The sequence below is a fragment of the Quercus suber genome, unplaced genomic scaffold (assembly GCF_002906115.3).
Source record: "Quercus suber isolate HL8 unplaced genomic scaffold, Cork oak 2.0 scaffold_348, whole genome shotgun sequence".
NCBI lineage: Eukaryota > Viridiplantae > Streptophyta > Magnoliopsida > Fagales > Fagaceae > Quercus > Quercus suber.
Genome location: NW_027069800.1, coordinates 138,858 through 159,794, shown reverse-complemented (window position 1 = coordinate 159,794; position 20,937 = coordinate 138,858). Strand labels below are relative to the sequence as shown.

Sequence of the window (20,937 nt, the reverse complement as noted above, 5' to 3'; positions counted from 1 at the left end):
GGGGGGGGGGGGGGGTGGGCGTGTTACTCCCATCTCCTTTATCTGAGATGCGGCCATTTGAGGATAGCCACTCTTGGATGTTCGCCGAGTTTTGGTTCCAATACCATTATGGTAACATCTCCAAACGAAAGATTGAATTCTGAGCAGAGTGTTAACCTTCCAAACCCATTGCCCAGGGAACGGTGTACAAATCACATCCCCATTTGTGGCTATCTGGTACGCACTCTTTAGCTTAAAATCACCATGGTTTGACGCCTTTCAAGCTAGTCTATCTTCTCCTTTGGCAGCGAGGGAGAAGGGGGTAGCTTTAATCTTTTGAACAATCCTATATGGAATCTCCATCAAGACCCTCGACCAATTCCATCCATCACCAGAAATGACATCCTTCACTTTAAGATTTTCCTCCTCCCGAATGAGCGGGCCTTCGATCAAGCTCCTTATGAGGCCCTTAGCAGCCCAGTTGTCATTCTAGAAGCTCAGATTACTTTCTCGTCCCAAAATCCATTTGGTTCCCTTCTCAAAAATCTTCTCTCCTTTACTTATGGCGGCCCACACATTGGACTTAGGCAGCTTGTTTGGATTTCTGGCAGTCAGTCTTCTTCTTGTGCAATATTTACTTTTTAGCACATTTGCCCATAAAGCCTCCTCGGTGTGGAAGCGCCAGTTAAGCTTAGCTAATAGGGACAGGTTCCTACCTTTAGCTGAGTGAATACTAAGCCCTCCCTCTTCCTTCGCCTTTGTAATCTTATTCCAACCCACCCAATGGACTTTCTTCTCAGTTTCTAAAAAGCCCCATAGGAAATTTCTATTGACTCGGTCAATATTCTCTAACAGCTTAGCCGGGAGGTCATTACATTGCATCACATGCACCGGAATACTAGTTGAGGAAGTTTGGACCAAAACTGTTCTACCTGCAAAGGATAAGAGATTTGCTTTCCACCCGGCGACTTTGTTCTTGACTCTGTCCAACACAAAGTTGAAGTCATGACTATTACGACCTTTGTGCTTGATGGGAACCCCAGGTATTTGCTGAGATTCGAGGTAGATTGGAAGCCCAAGATGTCGAAAAGGGACTTCCAAGTGTCTCTATCCACGTTGGGGGAGAAAAAAACTCTCGATCTAGTCTCACTAACCATTTGTCCTGACTTACTGCAAAACTCATTCAACACATCCCTAATTGTGGAGCAATTTGTTGCATCTGCCTTTGCAAAAAACACGAGGTCGTCCGCGAAGAACAAATGCGAGAAAGCAATCCCATTTCTTGAAGTTTTTATCGGTTTCCACACCGTCTCCCTGCATTTTTCTTCAACCATCTGACCCAACGCCTCCACTCATAAAATGAAAATATATGGAGAAAGCAGGTCCCCTTGCCGGATACTCCTAAAGGGGTAAAAGGGTTCGAGATTCCTACCATTGAAGAGAATTGAAGTGGAGGTGGTAGAAATGCAGCTCATGATGAGTTTAACCAGATCCTCATGCAAGTTGACCTTAAGTAAAGTATCATGGATGAAACCCCATTCAAGTTTATCGTAGGCCTTCTCTAAATCAACTTTGATAGCCATATACCCTACCTTCCCCCTCTTCTTGCTGATAGTGTGGATGGTTTCTTGCATAATAATCGCGTTGTCGACACCCTTCCTGTCACAACCCAAACTTGTACTTCAAAATTTAGAGCATGACCGGTATGTTAATATCAAATTTACCTCAATACTAACACGAACCAACCTAAACTGAAGGTGCTTATCAAGAATTGTTTCTTGAATTTCTTCTTATTTTCTTGCATAAAAGCCACAATATACAAAAAATGATGAAAACCTTGAAACTTCATTTCATTTAAACTATGCAAGATTACCACTTGGCTGAAACTTAAGGTATTCGTGTAAATATTACATAGCTAAACGTTTAGCAAAAACTCTTATTTACAAACCCAACCCCAAAGACATACAACTGGGGTTCAAAACAAACTAAGGTTCTGAATTACATCTGTGCTCAAAGGATCAACTACATCTTGATTCCTCCTATACAACAAAAAAGCTAAACTACTTAAAAAAAAAAAAATTATACATTCTAACAAACGAGAATCACAAAATCCTTACCACCTCTAATACTCTCGTTGCTTTTAGGAAGAACCTGTGCATTGAAATATAATAGGATGAGCTGCGAAGCTCAATAAGGTTTTAAGCTCCATGGGCTTTTAATAAGAATGCATGTAAATCAAATATTTTATGGATATGTTAGCGTTGATAAATAGTCTTCATACTATTCTTAATATACTTATGAACTTTCTGATGAAAATACTTCATTTTCCTTTCATTTAATAATAAAAGGACATAATAAGGAACTTAAAAATAAGTCAATAACCTTATCTTTAAATGGACTATAAATTACATTATCATAAACTTTTTATCAGACTTATAACACATTCAACATGCTTTTCTTATCGTACTTTTCTTATAATTTCCAAATAGCTTAATAGCTCATTTACGATACATATTAGTTAATCCAATTGTAAGTCTGTCACAACTTTGGGGGGCTTCCAGCATAGAGTGCTAGGCATCTAGCATTCCCCACAATGCTAGATAATCCCAGGATCATATAAGAAAGTATCACTCCTTTCGGTGTAATCATATCATCAACCATGTGAGTGGGTTGACATTTTCTACAAGTTGGTCGTTACCAATAAGAGCGGGTATAGCAGAGTCAGTCTCACTTTTAATGGCCAATCAAAATCTCCATGGAAATACTAGTACTATAACCCCTACTGGTTGAGTTCATATCATAACAATGGAATAACTGAAAGCTATGTTTTTCAGATACTATACTTTTACATAAATTTTTCATAACAGTAGCATATCCATTTCATTCTTTAAATATTACGTTCGTGATATGAGTAATAGTATCAATATGCTAAAAATTATCATATATATAGGATTCAATAAGTCACGAATATGAATCTTTACTTAAATCATGCTTATTTGTAATATCTCTAGTTAAAAGGTTTTGAAGCATAATAATTTTCGAAATAGTCTTTATACTTATCAAACACACATGCCATACATCTCTTACCTGAAAACAGAAGATGCGAGAGATTTGTATAAGAGGAGCACAAGTGTACATGTTCTCGTTCTCGTCACCTAGATGAAAGACCAAAACTTATTACTAACAACTCTTCCTAATATATAAACTTATACATCATTCACAACCTAACTCTCAAACTCAAGAAAATCCTTACTTTCCAATCACACAAGGTTCCCCAAAGCACATGATACATTCATCAAACACATTATGTACCAAAACCATAGAGAAACCAAGGCATAAAATTTATCTATGATCCAAACATACCAAAGGATAAGCATATAAAATTATACCTCAAAATATTCACCCTAACTTGAGAATTAAATCCACAAAGTTAGGTGTATCATACGCTGTTCACTGTTCATTTCAGCAGCATGCGCCTCATTTGTAAAATACAATTGGGCTATCTATACACATCCAAACGTCATACAATTTTACAGAACCACTTCTCTCGATGTCTAGTATATACCATATAAATTTTAGAGTCAAAGAATAAAACCATGATTTATTAAAAATCATACAAGACAACATACTCAAAACTGTCCTGACAGAATTTCATGCAACTTAGAAATTAAACTATTATTTATATATCAATCCAAATGCTATGAGACCACTGCCATTACAACCATGTGTGTCTTAGACTTCATAAAAACTACTCCTAGAAACCTAATTCAAAAAATATGATTTAATACAGATTTTTCTTGTTATAAACATCAAATCTGTCACAGTGACAACTTTAACATATTTTTTTACAAAATCATCAATTAATAGCAATTGGCCTTCACTTCATGTGGGTATTTTTATATCTATAATATACATGTTAGAATACATGAATAGGCATCTAAAAGACCATGATATCTTCAATCTTTCAAATAGCTAACAGAAAACCACAAAATTCAATTTCTAACAATCAGATTAGAGAACAAAGAAGTGAAACTAAAACAACCATTACACCATTAAAATACCCATAATAGAAAATAAACATATATACTTACTCACAACTGAAGCTAAAATTTTAGTAAGAGTTTAATTTCTTCTTAGAGAGAGATATATGATTTCGGTGAGAGAGGGAGGGCTATTGGTGAGATGGTGTTGCCGTGTAAGAACAAGGAATAAGAAAGAAATAAGAACAAAGAAAAAGGAATAGAGAAAGAAGGATATTTTTTTTGAAAATAACTATAAAAGCCGAACTATATTATTAGTTAGCCAAGGTTTGAAACTATTTTGGTATCTAACAAATCGAGTTCAAAGGACTTGATTTTGGGGTTATAAATCGAGTATTGCACTTGGTTTTCTTATTGCGCCAGTAGTTAAGGTGGACAAAGGGTCCACGTAGGCCTGAAAATCGAGTCTAATGGACTCGGTTTTCGTTCATGGAAATCGAGCCCAAAGTACTCGATTTTCGTTCACAGAACTCGAGCCCAAAGGACTTGATTTTCGTTCAACCAACACCACTTAAAACATCACTCAAACTCAAACATGCTGAACAGATCACTCAAATACACTCAAACCCAAACACATCGAGTCCTCACAGTCTCTCACTTTTCAAACCCTCACTCTCACTCTTCAAACCTTGCATCAACTGCTCAAGCTCATCACTCTTCAAACTCTCACTCTCACTCTTCAAACCTCGCGCCACTGCTCAACCTCAATCTGATGGTAGGTACCCCTTCCCAATCTGCTTGCTTTGATTAGATCATAATAATTTATTTATTTATTAATGCTCCAGATTTATTTCTTTTTTCTTGGTTTGCTTTAGATACATCATATATGTGTTCTTGTTACACTATATGCTTTTTTTTTGGCTTGAAATTTTGTAGTGTTAATTACGCTTCATTAGAAATGGAAAAAACCCACCCAATGAAAGTGGTCCCCAGTGATTGTAGATAGGCATTCATAACAAAACCATTTTGATTGTGATGAGCCTATAGTGGAGGTGTGAATGTGATGAGGGGAGTATCAGTATCATGCTGCAATGGAAGTTGGTGGGCATTCATATCAAGGTAGTCAATACTGAACCGGTGGTTGTACCGGTTTGGCCAGCGGTACGATATATTTCACATACCGATCAATACCGGTGTACTGTTTCGAGTTTACCGCTATTTTATATATTTAATACACACACACACACACACACACACACACACACACACACACACACACAAAATCTCTATTTACCATAAAAAATTACCTCAAAAATCTCTATTTACTATAAAACATTATTTCAATTATTCATTACATTAAAAAAAAAAAAACATAATATAAAAAACAAAAAACTTAATTCTTCATTGCATAGAAAACAAATAATACAAAATTATTCATAAAAGGTAGTAACTATTAGAAAAACTATTCAATGGGTGGAATTTGATAGTACAAAAATATTATAATATTAGAGTAATGATAAACCCAAAAAATAAAAATTTAAAAAGCTACCTATTCTACCGTTGGAACTCACAAAAACTGAGGGAAAAAGAAAAAGCCAACTTGTCATCACGGCTTCCAAAGTTGACTTCCCACTTCACATTTTCAGATCTCAAAACACACACTCTCTTTCTTTGTGTTCAAGTTCAAGCTTTTAGTTTCAGCCTCTCTTTCTCTATCTATTACTCTAAGCTTTAAGCCCCATTTCACAATGGCAACGAATCAATGGTGCCACCATTCACCTCCAGTCAGCAATATTGTCCTAGTGTTAGGCTAAAAAAATCAATGGCGTAAAGGGCAAAAAGCTAGAGAGACCCCATCCGGCGTGAGGAGGAGAAAATCAGTAGATCAGATGGCGTTTTTGGGTCAAGTTCAGTACTGGCCGGTATCCATTAACCGCCTGGAATCTGATATTTACGCCGGTACGGCCGAAACGATCCCGGTATGACTGGTATTTAATCCGGAACGAAATCACTACGTTTCTGCACCGGCTGATCTATTGGAATGGAAAATACTGGTGGTACTGGCCGGTACGGTACAAAATCGTCTTCCTTGATTCATATATCAATATACTCTCTCTCTAAAAGCTATACTTTTTAGGTGGCTTAGAATCTTGTATAATATGACTGCCAAGAAATGGAATGAGATTTCAAATAGAATAATTGTAATTACCTTTAAGTAATCCAATTTATTGGGTTATTCTTTAGTAACAATTGATATGGACAATATTTTAGGGTTCTACACACTACTTTTGTAAGAAAAGAGGAGGATGATTATGAAATACTACCAAATTTAGAAAGTTAACTTGGCTTGTTAGTGAAGAAATATATTGATTAGTTTTTAAAAAGTTTCAACCATTAAAGGGTGTCCAAAATGACGTACTAAATCTGAAATCTTCATCTTAAATAATATTTTCATAATCAATACATTTTTTGCTTATTGGTAATGGATGATTTTCTATTGGCATGCATTGTACTTGATAGATTTTGTCACATAAATAGTGAACAGAAGTATATGTTTGCATATGGTGATAGTCTTCCTATTATTGTTGTTGTTATGATCATCTATATTAAAATCATAATTGAAATTTCCTGTATAGATTGTTATGAAAACCAAAAAACTGTAATGTTTTGATAATAAGCTTGTTGAGGTTCAAAATTGGGCACAAACTAAGGCCCAAAGAAAAAACAAGGTGGGCTCATTTCACAAAAAAAAATAATAAATAAATGTCAAGAGCTAAGAGAAAAAAGAAAAAAAAAAGAAAAAAGGGGAAGACTGGGCTCACACAAGAGAAAAGAAAGAAGAAAAGGGCAAAAGGCCCAGAGGGTTGGGATCCAGAGACCCACGAAAGAACAAAAAAGGCCCAAACAGGCAGAACCGGCAAACCAAAGAAAACCCAGTAAGAAGGGGTGGGTCGGGATCCCAGAAGTCCCCAGAGTCCAGGGATCCCTGGACGCGCAAAGCAAGACTGAAGCAAATTCAAAGAGGGATAAGGATAAAGAGCATGCGGATCTCATGCTCCAGACATGCAGTGGAGCCAGGAGGTACGAAGCAAAATGCAAGAGTCGTAATTCCGACCATTTGGAGAAAGTGACAAGGAAGAGTACAACTGAAAAAGCTGAGGTGCTGAGAAGAAAAAACCAAATAGCTGAAGACCAGCCAACAGAGAAGTTTGGAAATAGAAAACTAGCTAAGGGACTTTCGTTTGGTCACACCAAAAGCAAGAAACTATGAGAGAAAAGGGAAATGACATAACCCTGAGCAACCTGGCACGGCACGAACTCTAAGGGGCAAAAGCGAGAAATCACTAGTACCCCGGAGCCCGACCTGTGCTATAAAAGGAGGAGGGGGTCCATGCTGAAGAGGGATTCAGATTCAAAGAGAGAGATTCATCTTTGATTAGATCATTCAGGCATTCACGACCATTTTTTTTGGAGTCTCATAGAACTATAAAAAAGAGCTCTGTAAAATTGAAAGAAAACAGAGGAGCCGCTCCCGGTATCCCAAAGACAGCCACTATAGCTCATGCTCAGATTCAACAAATTCAAACTTTGCAAGTCTTGGAAGTTTAAATAGCTATCAAAGTCTGTAATTTTTGAACTTAGTTGAACCTTGCATCACGTCTTAGTGAGCACTGTAATCACAACTAAAAAAATTAATAAAATGCACCTCACTACTTCGAGGATCCCTAACCTTTTCTTACATTGTATTTCATTTTGCCGTGCATTCCTTTGCTGTTAAAAAGTCATTCAATACAAATATTTTTGCTTGTTAGTTATTTGTATTGTAGGAAGTTTGTTTTGTGCATCACCCGGTTCTTAAACAGCCCTTTTAGCTGCGGTGAACCGAGCCTAATCCATCGAAAAATATTTATTTGGCCCAGGGTCCTTGGGCCACTAAGGTGAGAAGAAAAAGTCATTCTCACCTAGGATCCTACCTTGCTTGCATTTATTTGGCCCAGGATCCTACCTTGCTTGCATTTTTTGTTTATTGGTAATGGATGATTTTTTATTGGCATGCATTGTACTTGATAGATTTTGTCACACAAACAGTGAACAGAACTATATGTTTGCATATGGTAATAGTCTTCCTATTATTGTTGTTGTTATGATCATCTATATTAAAATCATAATTGAAATTTCCTGTATAGATTGTTATGAAAACCAAAAAACTGTAATGTTTTGATAATAAGCTCTACTCCATTTCAACTCTTTCCATAGCTTCCTTTGTTCCTCTAAATCTAAATGGTCCTCACCAAGAAAAAGTGGCACTTGCAACATTTTTTTTTTCTTTATTGTATACTTTCAGCTATTCTCAAAACGTAATTTATTTTTTCCAACACTAAAGTAGGTGTCATATTTTCTTTTGGCCCAATGAACTCTAGCCTAAATGACACCTCTTCCCCTTGTGAGATCATGAAGGAGGTTAAGGTTAAGAGTAAGACCCACTGAATTTGTGTAACTTATCAGTTATCAATAAAATTAAAAGTTGTCATCTTTTTTATTTTATTAATACATTATGCTCAGTTTGAATGGTATGCTTGTACTATTTTCATCATTTGCACACAAAAGAATTTGTACAAAGTTATGTACAACCAATAGGCTATTTTTGTTATTATTATTATTATTATTTTTTTATGGTGGTCATACTCTGATTTCAAGGACCACTCCATCTTGATTCAAATATTTACTCATATGAAAAAGCAGCTTATTTAATGACAATGTTACCACAAACTACTATTATTTATGACATCCCAACAGCATGTGGGGTGTCAAGAATATTGTAAAGAAAATGAAAAAGGATTTTGGGGACCTTGGGACACAGCTCATGCATTTTCTGCTTTTGTACCTTCCTGATTCCACTGTCTGCCTGGGCACATGAGACCCGCATGCTCCTCGTCTTTTTTCCTGCTTCAATTTTTTCTTATATTGTGTTGTTCGTTCCAGAGATCCCCAGACTTTGGTGACTTTCTGGGATCCCGGCCTAGCTTTTCTTATTGGACTCCTTTTGGTCTGTTGATCCCAGTCAGTTGGGCCTTTCTTTTGCTTTATGTATTTTAAATTCTGTTTCTTTCATGGATTGTTGGATCCCAACCCTTTATTTTCTCTAACTTCATTTTCATGAAATTGGCCCAACATGCTTATTTCTTTAGGCCTTAGACTGTGCGCAATTTTTTGAACCTCAACAGAATGCTTCTGCAAGCTTAATAAGCAACGTACTTGATTTGTCAGAGCATTGCTTTAACTCCTCGTAACACATTTGAATGAAAATGGAGAAATGTATAAGGCTTAATTAATTTAGCTCATACTGAGTTTTTGGTAGCATATTGAGTTTTTTATATGTATCTTTATTCGCTGTGGTTGATTGTCATACTTATCGTTTGTGCAAGAAATTAGGCTATATATTGAGATCCTTGCCAATTTATCTTCAACATGTGTTTTTATTACTCTTGACTCCTTAAACTTCGTGCAGTATGACTGCCGTTGCTGCTGAGATCCCTTATGAGTTCGGTCCTAGTCCCATGGAGGGTTCAGTGTTAGGGTTTCTAAAAGAACATTGATCATGCGTTGTTTGGGAAGGTGAGGTAAAATTAAAACCGACCACTTGCTGAATTTCTATATTCTCTTCTTATCCTTTTACATTATGTTGATTTTTTTTTTCCATTTCTAAAATTATAAGTTTGTCAATGGTATTACTAGCTTTGAATGCATAGTTATGCCCATTAGTTAGGTTGAGTTAGATTGGTTGACTGTTGCACACCCTTACATAAAGGTTACACTTAGATAATTAAAGACATTACCATTGATAAGATTTAGAGAGGTTTGACTGTTTCAGTCTTTTAGCATTGGACGAAGATAACCAAATTGAATTGTGAGAGCCAGAGAGAATCAACTTTTGATGTATGTATTCGTTGTAAACATGGTGGGTAATGGGTTGGATTGCTATTATGACAATGTTTACACTAGCATGCACGATATAAGTAGCAGGATAAACGGCTAAAAACAAAGGTATCAAGTGCATTGCATCCTTTTATTTTTCTCTTGCGGCTGTTGTTTTTTTTTTCTTTTTCTTTTTGGGATGATATTTTAATTTCCCTTGATAACCGCTTTATTTTTGTTTTTTGAGATCAATAGCTACAACCATATATACAAAGGTTATGGCATATTGCATCTCATCACCATGGTTCTATCATGTGCAGGATCTGAGGGCACTGAAATGCCGTGGTCGTAATGACGAGTTCCAAAAACGACGAGATCCAAGGGCATATTGCATCTCATCACCAAGAAGAAGAAAATGCTTACTGAACAACTTCAGGATCATCCATATTTTCCAAAGTATTTGCATAAAATGATGCAGCAGGAGATTCATAAATGGGGGTCGTATTTGTAACATGCTGAACTCTAACAGTAGCGTCCGCATCATCTTCATCACATTCAGCCGTATCATCAACATGAGGATTGGGAGTAATTTCATGGTCATCAACACCCCTGTCAAAGTCGCTTTGCTCAATCCTCTCTTCGTACTCATCTCTATCTCCAAAATCTTCCCCAAAACAATCTTCATCTTCATCTTCAACTACTAGAAGTGTAGAGGATTCACCTTGATGTGTACAAAATTGATCTTTGTATCTATTGCTAGGTTCGCTCTCAATTGTTGTTGGTGTCTTTTGAAAAGGGGGTGTATAGCCTCCCAATGTGGTGCATCAATCATCTAGGATTGCAAACTGTAGAGATGTAGTTGTTTGTACAATTTCCTTTACGCCGACTTCCACATGCGGCTCCAAAGTGACGTACAACTCAAAATTTGCTACTTGTTCCCATTTCTGCATCTTGCTAAACATGATCTTCACATGTTTGTCTTCTGTTATCACCATATATTTGTAATTAACGCACTGATTGAGGACTTCATGTGGAGAGCGAAAAGTAATATGTATGTCATGAAAAGCAAGGTTCACTTGCAGCTCTTCCATAATTTTTATTTTCAAATCATTCAGGGTCTTTAGCTTACGGCATATCATTATATAGTAGCACTGGATACCCGGACCTTGAAATAGGAATCCGTCGTCGGCATTGCTAAGGGGTCCACCGTAGTATATATTTATATGGATCATTGTCAACCTATAGATCATCAAATGCAATTGTGTTAGTGACAAATTTATAACTCTCAATCAACATCAATCACAAAACTTTGCGTATGAAATGCCAACAATACTAACCTCAACCGAATTTGCATATACTCACCTCAGGTCACATACAAAAATAGTCACTACCAATTTCATATTCTTTTAAAATTCCAAATCATTCTAGGGGCATGACTTTCAAAATCCATTCAAATAAGTTATGATGAACAAAAATATTATACCAACCAGTTATCCATTGAAATCTTTGTTACAAATCTTAAACAAATATATCTTCAAATAATTTATGGTAAAAAGACTACAAATATTATCTTATGTATCAAACTCACAATCCATTTCATACCCATGATAAAGACCTAAAAGTACTAAATATTCCTAACAATTGATCACAATATTTAGTACTAAATATTCCCAATAATTGATCACAATATTAGTTTAAAAAAAAAACTTAGCATATTATTAATCACAATATTTACACTAACAAAAAAAAAAAAAAACAAATATTCCCATATGTTGTAATAACATAATTAATCACAATATTTGGCACTAAATATTCCCAATAATCAAAATATTAATTTAAAAAAAAAAACACTTAGCAAACAATTTAATCACAATATGTTGTAATAACATTAATCACAATATTTAGTACTAAATATTCCCATTAATTAATCATAATATTAATTAAAAAAAAAACTAGCAAATAATCACAATATACTAACAAATAAATTAATCACAATATTTTTACACTAACAAAAATTTTTTTTTTTTTTTCCTAATATGTTCTAATTTTTTCTTAAAAAAAACCTAACAAATAATCACAACATTGTAAAAACATTACCTATGAGATGAGTGTTGTGTGAGAGCTTAGGAAAGTTGTGAGTGAGTGAAGAGAATACTGAGAGCTGAAGGTGTGAGAGCTGAAGAGACTGAGCGAGACGGGTAAGGAGCAAAACAAGTCCTAGCTAGGACCCACATGCTACACATGGAGGGCTGGGGACCATTCATAAAAATTGAGACTAGTAGGCTCGATTTCCAACTGAGTTATTATCCACGTGACCAGAGCGTGAAAAGCAGTGGAATGAGGCTAGTAACTCGAGTCTAGTAGACTTGATTTCCATGAACAAAAACCGAGTCCAGTAGACTTGATTTCTATGAACAAAAACCGAGTCCAATGAACTTTATTTGCAGGCCTACATGGACAGTTTGTCCAGCTCAGTTTCTGTCACAATGGGAAAACCAAGTGCAATATACTTGATTTATAACCCCAAAATCGAGTCCTCTGGACTTGATTTGTTAGATACCAAATTAGTTTCAAACCTTGGCTAACTAATAAAATAGTTTGGCTTTCATAGTTATTTTCAAAAAAAATCCAAGAAAGAAGAGCATGAGATGAACTTTTTGGTGCAGCCAAGACAAGATAAGAGAAAAAGACTTTGTGGGGGCACGTGTCTTACTAAGGGGGAAAAAAAAAAAAGAGGTTATAACCCACCTTTTCAACCTTCAGCATTTATACTTTTCACCCTCCCATAGTTCTATAATCTAGAAATGCCCAAATAATAAAACAAACTATGCACATATATCCTTACCTTAATAAAACTCATTTCTACAACATTAAAAGAGCATATATCTTCTATAATATCACAATATCAAAGCTTTATGCACTTAAAGTAAATAAGATAATAACAAGCATATAAACTCATAAAATTAATTATGTAATTAGGTTGGGGTGTCACACTTCCTCCCTGGTACAAAAGCTGATTGGATGGAGAGACAATTTTATCTAGTAACGGTCTAAGCCTTGCAACTATAATTTTTGGGATTAGCTTATATACCGTGTTGCAAAGGTTGATTGGGTGGTAATTCCCAATTACTTCGGGGCCTTGAATTTTTGGGATGAGGGTAACATTTATTCGGTTAAAAAATTCAGGGACTTTCCTTTACTCAAAAATTTTCTTGACCTCATTTATGACTGACTCTCCAGTGATGAGCCAGAACCTTTGAAAAAACTCCGCGTGTATATCGTCTGGGCCCAGGGCTTTGAAGGCCTTGATTGTCCACAGAGCACTCTTAATTTCTTTGGAAGTCACCGTACCCATAAGGCTATCTTTTTCCTTGTCAGTGAGGCCTGCTTGCGACTGGAGGCTTGGAGAAGGTTTGAGATTTGTAGAAGTGTGGTTGGTGGTATAGAGGTCCCCAAATCCCTTCCTTGTAAATTCCATAATTTGGGGTTCTCCTTGAATCCACTCGCCCACATTGTTCTTCATATAGGAGATCCAGTTTCTCCTTCTTCTCACAATGGTAGAAACATGAAAAAAATACATGTTTCTATCATCGAACATCATCCAATTAAGCCTTGATTTCACAGCCCATAACTCTTGCTCCTGGTTTAGCACTTCACTGTATTCCCTTTGCACCTGTCTCTCAAGGTCAACCAAGGCAGAGGAAGGCCGGATGGCCATTTTTTTTTTTTTTTGGATGCCATTCAGCCTAGCCATCAATCTTCTCTTCTTCATGAAAATGTTGCCAAAGTGAGTACAATTCTAGTCTGTTGCTTAGTTGCGAATTTTTCCATTGCTTTGGCCAAAGTACCAGATTGGGACCAAGAATCTGAAACCACCTTTGGCAAGGTCAGGTCTGAGAGCCAGAAGCTTTGGAATTTAAAAGGCCTTGGCAATCGGACATTAGTAGTTGGCTCACAGTCAAGAAGAATGGGGCAGTGATCTGAGTGCACTTTGTTGAGATGGGTAACTCTAGCATTGGGGTACATGATACACCATATTGGATTCACAAAGAATCTGTCCAATCTCTCATGTATAAGGGTATTAACCTCTCTTAGATTCGACCATGTGAACCTAGGGCCTAAAAATCCTAGGTCTACCATATTGCAGGCGTCAAGACACTCCTTTAAAATTAGAGACTTGTTCATATCCACCCTTCTCCCCCTAAACTTATCTTCATCTGCAAGCACCTTGTTAAAATCTCCCGTAATAATCCAAGGTTTATTATGGAGGTTAGCCACATGCAAAAGATTATTCCACAACACACATCTTTCATTAAATTTGGGACTAGCATACAGAGCTGAAATAAGCGATTCAAAGTCAGAGGGTCTAACCTTAACTGTGACATGAATTTCCTGTTTTGTGTTGGCTAGCGGGGAGATAACGGCTTTGTCTGAATTGCACAGCAACCACAATCTAGCAGCATAGCCAATTGTGTCTATATGGATCGCACCATCGAAGGGAAGCTTGTCCGTTGAACAAAGAAACAAAGAAAGCAGAGAGAAATAGATTGAGAGAAAACAAAAGGCAAAAGAGAGTTCTAGAATTCTTTATTTCTATAATGTAATCCCCACAATACATCACTGAGCTGTGGTAAGCATATATACACAATTAGAGAGAGAAAGAGAGGAAGCGTAAATCATGGAGGTTGTTATAACAGATTAACCACCTCTAACACATTATTATCACTACATTTAATCCTAAAATATCTGACTTAACCAAACGACAATGTTTTGAGTTTTAGTGATACGGTGCGTTGGCTTCTTCTTACTACGACACTGTTTTCATCTTGCCTTTTGCAAGTCTGAGAGCATCTGAAGGTTCTTTGTCTTCATCACCAGAGATAACTTCATCCTCTGCTATCTTATACTCTTCATCCCCCCTCAAGCTCATGGGGAATTGCCACATGAGTTTGGAAGTCAGCCACTGAAAACGAGGAGAAGCCAGACCCTTAGTCAGAATATCAGCCAATTGATCTTGAGAGGCAACAAACTTAACCAGAAGATCATGCCTCAAAACTCTCTCACGAACAAAATGGAAGTCCACTTCTATATGCTTTGTACGAGCGTGAAAAACAGGATTATAAGCAATAGCAAGGGTTGATACGTTATCACACCACAAGACAGGAGGATCAGACAGAAAAACACTAAAATCCTTGAGAAGCATTCTAATCCAACAGACCTCAGCAGCACAGGAAGCTAGAGCTCTATACTCTGCCTCAGTGGAAGAACGAGAGACGGTAGATTGCTTCTTGGCAGACCAGGTGATTGGAGAATTACCAAGAAACACTAAAATACCAGAGATGGACTTCCTATCCATAGGATCACTGGCCCAGTCTGCATCACTGTAGGCAGAAAGGGCCAATGGACCAGGTGTAAAGGCCAAACCTTGATGAATTGAACCTTGTAAATACCTCAAAATTCTCTTGGCTGCCTGAAGATGATTAGAAGTAGCACTACTCATGAATTGACAAGCCTGTTGGACTGCAAAGGATATGTCAGGTCTAGTGAAAGTCAGATACTGTAAAGCACCCACCATGCTATTATAAATGGTAGGATCTTGCAACAAAGGACTATCATTGGCTAGGAGATGAGCATTAGGAGAGCAGGGAGTCTTGCAAGGCTTGCAGCCAGACATGGAAAACTTATTCAGCAAATTCAAAGTATACTTAGTCTGATGAACAAAGAGACCACTAGGTGTATAGTCTATTTGAAGCCCCAAGAAATAATGCAACCTGCCTAAGTCCTTGAGATCAAAATCAGTACCCAACACAGCAAGAAGAGATGTAATAAAGGCAGCATGATTGCTAGTGACTATGATATCATCCACATAAAGTAAGAGAAAGACCAAATGAGAATCATGATTATAAATGAACAAATTCCTATCAGCACTAGAGGCAACAAAACCAAGATAAAGTAACTGAGAGCTAAACCTCTCAAACCAGGCCCTTGGAGCCTGTTTCAGTCCATACAAAGCCTTATGTAAAAGACAAACATGATTAGGATAGAACTGATCCTCACAACCTTGTGGTTGAGCCATATAAACTTCCTCCTTGAGAATACCATGAAGGAAGGCATTGCTTACATCCAACTGCCTGAGAGACCAACCATAGTTTACAGCAAGAGCAAGCAACAATTTGACAGTGGTAGGTTTGACCACAGGGCTAAAGGTTTCCTCATAATCCAACCCATATTGCTAAAGGTACCCCCTAGCCACTAGCCTGGCCTTATATCTGGCAATAGAACCATCACTGTGCCTTTTAAGTTTATAAACCCACTTACAAGTGACAATATTTTTGTTTGCAGGAGGTGGTACAAGAGACCAAGTCTGCTGCTTCAGTAAAGAATTAAACTCGGAATCCATAGCAGCCTTCCATTGAGGGTGCTTAACAGCCACGACAAAGTATGGAGGCTCCTGAAAGGTGTAATCAGTACCCACCTTAAGAACCTTAGGCTTGTGGATACCTAGTTTTGACCTTGTAACCATGGGATGATTATTAACAGGAATAGAAGAGGATGACTCAGGTGAGACAGACAAAGGTAAAGCAGGAACAGAGGAAGGATTAGAAGAGGAAGAGGAATTGGAATCAGACATACAAAAGTCAGATTGAAGAAGAGGAAAAGGAAAGGAATCAGGAAAGGTAGACAAGGGAGAAGAAGAAGAGGAGGGAGCAGCAAAAGAAGAAGAACTTGACACATTGGACTTGACAGAAAACCAGGCAGAATCTGAAATAGAAGTAGAGAAAGGAACATTGGGAGTGGTGAGATTAGGCCTATCAGCAAATGGAAAAACATTTTCATTGAATAAAGCATAGCAGGTAGTGTATATTTTGTTAGTAGTAGGGTCTAAGCACAAATACCCTTTGGACAAGGAGGATACCCGAGAAACACACATTCTATAGACCTAGGCTGAAGTTTATGTTTGTTGTAGGGTTTAAGGTAGGGATAGCAGGCACAACCAAATGTCCTAAGAGTTGACAAAGGTGGAGAACCAGAATTGACCATCTCCCAAGGAGAAATAAACCCAAGAGCAGATGATGGCAGCCTATTAATGAGAAATGATGCAGTGGAAAATGCATAGGACCAAAAATTTAGAGGTAAGTGAGACTGATACAGCAAAGCTAAACCAGTCTCCACAATGTGCCTATGTTACCTTTCTGAGACACCATTTTGTTGAGGAACATAAGGACATGAAGTTTGATGAACAATACCATTATCAGAACAGAGTTGTTGAAATTGAGAATTAAGGTATTCCTTGCCATTATCAGACCTAAGAATCTTAATTTTAGCAGAATATTGAGTCTCAACCAAATTTTTAAAGTGCTTAAACACAGCAAACAACTCAAATTTCTGTTTGAGTAAAAAGAACCAGGTATATCTAGTGTAATCATCAATGAATACCACATAGTAAGAGTAACCAAATAAAGAGGAAATGGGAGCAGGACCCCAAACATCAGAGTGCACAATTTGAAGCATAGAATTGGATTGAATATCATGTTTATTCAAAGGAAATCTGTGCATCTTTGCACTAATACAAGATGTACAAGAAGAGCAACATTCATCAATCTTATTGAAAGTAAAAGCAAGATTTACAGGTTGAATGACAGAATGGAGAAGTTTTGCACTAGGATGTCCAAGCCTTTTGTGCCAAAGTGAAATTTGAGCAGAAGTAGCTGAAGACAAAACAAATGAAGTAGGATGAACTTGAGAAGAAGTGTAAGCAATGGAAATGGATGAATTGGAGGACAGGGATGATGATGCAGGAATAGGATAGACACCATCCTTACTCAATCCTTCGTAAAGGATCTTCCCTGAAATTAAATCCTGGATAGAGAATCTATAAGCATCAAAATAGCAGAATGCATTGTTTTGTAAACAAAGTTTATGGACAGACAAAAGATTGGAAGAAAGGTCAGGAACACTAAGTATACCATCAAGCTTAAAAGTATGAGAAGGAGTAGACAACTCACCATTGCCAATATGAGTAACAGGCAACTCTTGGCCATTTCCAACAGTCACAGTTTCAGTACCTGAAGTAGGTTGTTGTTGCAAGGAAAGATGAGCAAGATCAGGTGTCACATGATCAGAACAACCAGTATCTGTAAACCAACCATTAGCTCCATGAACCTGAGCAGAATTAGCCACCATTGCAGCAAGCCTTGATGGAGCATGCTTGCCTTGAAAAGAAAAATCCATCCGATGATAACAATCAAGAGCTCCATGTCCATTCTTTCCACAAATTTGACACTGTGGTCTCTGATTCTGACCCTGAAAACTTTGCTGAAACCCTGGAGGTCTTGCTTGACCAGATTGAGGTTGATTGAACTGAGGAGGAGTGTGATTGAAAGGACCATTTGAAGAACCACCACTGAAATTTCCTCTACCTCCACCTCCACGGCCTCTATGATTATTGTACCTACCTCTACCTCTATGAAACCCTTGAGATTGATAATTTGCAGCCATAGCCATGGAATTAGTATCAATTAGACCAGACCTCTTCTTGATAGCCCTCTCTTCAGCATTAAGAAGGATATTAAGTTCTTCAATTGAAATAACATCACTGCGAGTTCTTATAGCAGAACTAAATGAATCATACTCTGATGGCAGACCATCAAGAGCAACATGAAGCAAATCTTCATCATCAAGAACAACTGATACAGCAGCAAGTCTGTCACGAATTTGCTTGATTTTCTGGAAATACACATCAATGGAGTCTGATCCTTTCTTCACTGCATTCAATTCGTTTCTAAGGCTCATCACACTAGACCTAGAAACTGAAGCAAATCATTTTTCTAAAACTTTCCAAACACCTCTACCAGATTTCTGCCCTACGGTGAGAGCAAGAACCGAAGGAGAAAGTGTGGAGTTGAGAAATGTAAACAAGGCCTGTTCTCGACTCTTCCAAGTGAGAAATGCAGGATTGATTTCAGTTGTAAAATTTCCTGAGGAATCCTTCAAGAACTGATCCGGAGCTACAGTAGTTTCATCAATAGCACCAATCATAGAGTAAGTCTCCAAGATTACCTCTATTTGATGCTTCCAAACAATAAAATTTGAGAAATCTAGTTTGACAGTCACCATGGATGACAATATTTGACAGTAGTAACAGTGAGGGATTGATGTGAGTAATGGGATTAACCATTGTAGGTACTGTGGTTGAAGTGGAAGATGAGGTTGAAGATGAATTTGTAGTTACAGACGCCATGAAAGCTAGGGCTCTGATACCATGAACAAAGAAACAAAGAAAGCAGAGAGAAATAGATTGAGAGAAAACAAAAGGCAAAAGAGAGCTCTAGAATTCTTTATTTCTATAATGTAATCCCCACAATACATCACTGAGCTGTGCTAAGCATATATACACAATCAGAGAGAGAAAGAGAGGAAGCGTAAATCATGGAGGTTGTTATAACAGATTAACCACCTCTAACACATTATTATCACTACATTTAATCCTAAAATATCTGACTTAACCAAACGACAGGGTTTTGAGTTTTAGTGATACGGTGCGTTGGCTTCTTCTTACGATGACACCTTTTTCATCTTGCCTTTTGCAAGTCTGAGAGCATCTGAAGTTTCTTTGTCTTCATCACCAGAGATAACTTCATCCTCTGCTATCTTATACTCTTCATTCGTGATTTCCTTAGCCCTTTCCCCTCCTACTCGGGTTTCCATTACCACAAGAATAGCTGGGTCGTGCTTTCTTACCAGCTCTCTGACATGATTCTAAAAATTGGGCTTCAGAGCACCCCTGTAGTTCTAAGCGATAATATTCATCACTAACTGGTGGTCTGGGGTTGGGCACTCATCAAATTGGGGTAGCAACCTCGCTTCCTCCATCAAACTCCATCCTGTCCTCCTGACCATCTCCATTGACTGTCTTGTGCTAGGCATCATTGTTAAGTAAAGCTCCTGTACTCCCATGTTCATCTTCACCGCTTTCACATGGGTGTTGAATACACAGATTAGTTAACACACTTGGAGTAGCTTCATTGCATACTGATTCCCCATGAAGCAGGATTCTACGGTTCTATTAGGTGGCTTCAGCATGGGTTTAGTATCAAACCCCAAAATAGGTCCGAGAGTGGTAGGGACCCCAACGCCTAGCTCACCAAAATTAAAGGGAATAACCATCTCCATGTTTCCCGAAGCTGGGTGTCGAACCAACCCATTAAATGGGTAGGGCTTGCTCATATCACCTCGATCACTACTGAGTGTATATCCACCATCTTTCCTTTTAGGTAACTCGCCCATCTCGACCCTTGGTTTGTTGGAGAAGGTGAAGCTGCCATTGATGGGTGAAGATTAGCTTCAGTGTTTGGAGACCACACTAGTGTGGCCTTGTCTCCACTTTTCTTACCCTCTTAAAGGACGGTGCCCTTGGTTAGGTTTGGGTTAGTCCTACCTCACGCAAGTACCTTTTTGCCCTTAATTGATGTTAGGCCATTCTGACTGACCGCCACCTTGGTGGGGGGGGGGGGGGGTCACTTATACTCAATTCTTTTGGGCTAGGCCCCTTAGAACCATTCAGCCCTACTTTCCCTCTTGTTGGGCCATTTGTGAAGGCCTAAGCCACACTTGCTTTTCTTTTGCCTTTCGAATTGGAAACGTTACTGGGCCCAGCTGGCAACTTATCATGCTTTTTCCCCTCAGCACTACTCGTACTAGTTCCTGACGTGCCTGACTTTGTCTGCATGGTAGTGGGATTGCTCCTACTATCCTTTTTTGTCCCATTTCTCCTGCGCGTAACGACCATCCAAGGACCATACATGTCCTCCCTAGGGCCCACCTCATGCACAACGTGTGAGTCTACCATCTGGCTCCCGCCACCTTTCTGTGAAACCACCTCATGCCCATTAATGTCCGCGATCTTCAGCGGCAGAGCTTCCCTTACTGAGTAACAACACTCCTCCTTGCGATGACCAATTCGACCACAGGAGAAGCAGAATCTTTGCAGCCCTTCATAGAGCACTAGTTGTTCAATGTTATCAATGAGCATTGCATTCACTAAAGGTTTCTCAATATCTAC

The 20,937-nt window shown here is 38.0% G+C and overlaps 2 protein-coding genes across 2 annotated transcripts; both read right to left on the bottom strand.

Annotated features, from left to right (window-relative positions):
* Nucleotides 1-468: 468 nt before the first annotated feature.
* LOC136061748 (uncharacterized) lies at nucleotides 469-10,966 on the bottom strand. The gene is made up of 5 exons (XM_065759956.1): nucleotides 10,745-10,966; nucleotides 10,299-10,660; nucleotides 1,467-1,638; nucleotides 1,134-1,313; nucleotides 469-1,029 (listed from the first exon to the last, which is right to left on the bottom strand). The coding sequence occupies exons 1-5, from the start codon at nucleotides 10,964-10,966 to the stop codon at nucleotides 469-471; spliced, it is 1,497 nt and encodes a 498-aa protein (XP_065616028.1).
* Nucleotides 10,967-13,071: 2,105 nt separating this feature from the next.
* LOC112012650 (uncharacterized) lies at nucleotides 13,072-13,593 on the bottom strand. Its single transcript, XM_024045028.1, has one exon. The coding sequence runs from the start codon at nucleotides 13,591-13,593 to the stop codon at nucleotides 13,072-13,074; it is 522 nt and encodes a 173-aa protein (XP_023900796.1).
* Nucleotides 13,594-20,937: the final 7,344 nt, after the last annotated feature.

Excerpts from the sequence above, each read along its gene's own strand:
- LOC136061748 (XM_065759956.1), bottom strand. The coding sequence starts at position 10,966 with ATGGAAGAGCTGCAAGTGAACCTTGCTTTTCATGACATACATATTACT. Across the intron at positions 1,639-10,298 it reads GATGATCCTGAAGTTGTTCA|GAAGGGTGTCGACAACGCGA; the intron begins GTAAGCATTTTC and ends GGGTTGTGACAG. Across the intron at positions 1,314-1,466 it reads TCAACTTGCATGAGGATCTG|ATGGTTGAAGAAAAATGCAG; the intron begins GTTAAACTCATC and ends GCGTTGGGTCAG.
- LOC112012650 (XM_024045028.1), bottom strand. The coding sequence starts at position 13,593 with ATGGCCATCCGGCCTTCCTCTGCCTTGGTTGACCTTGAGAGACAGGTG.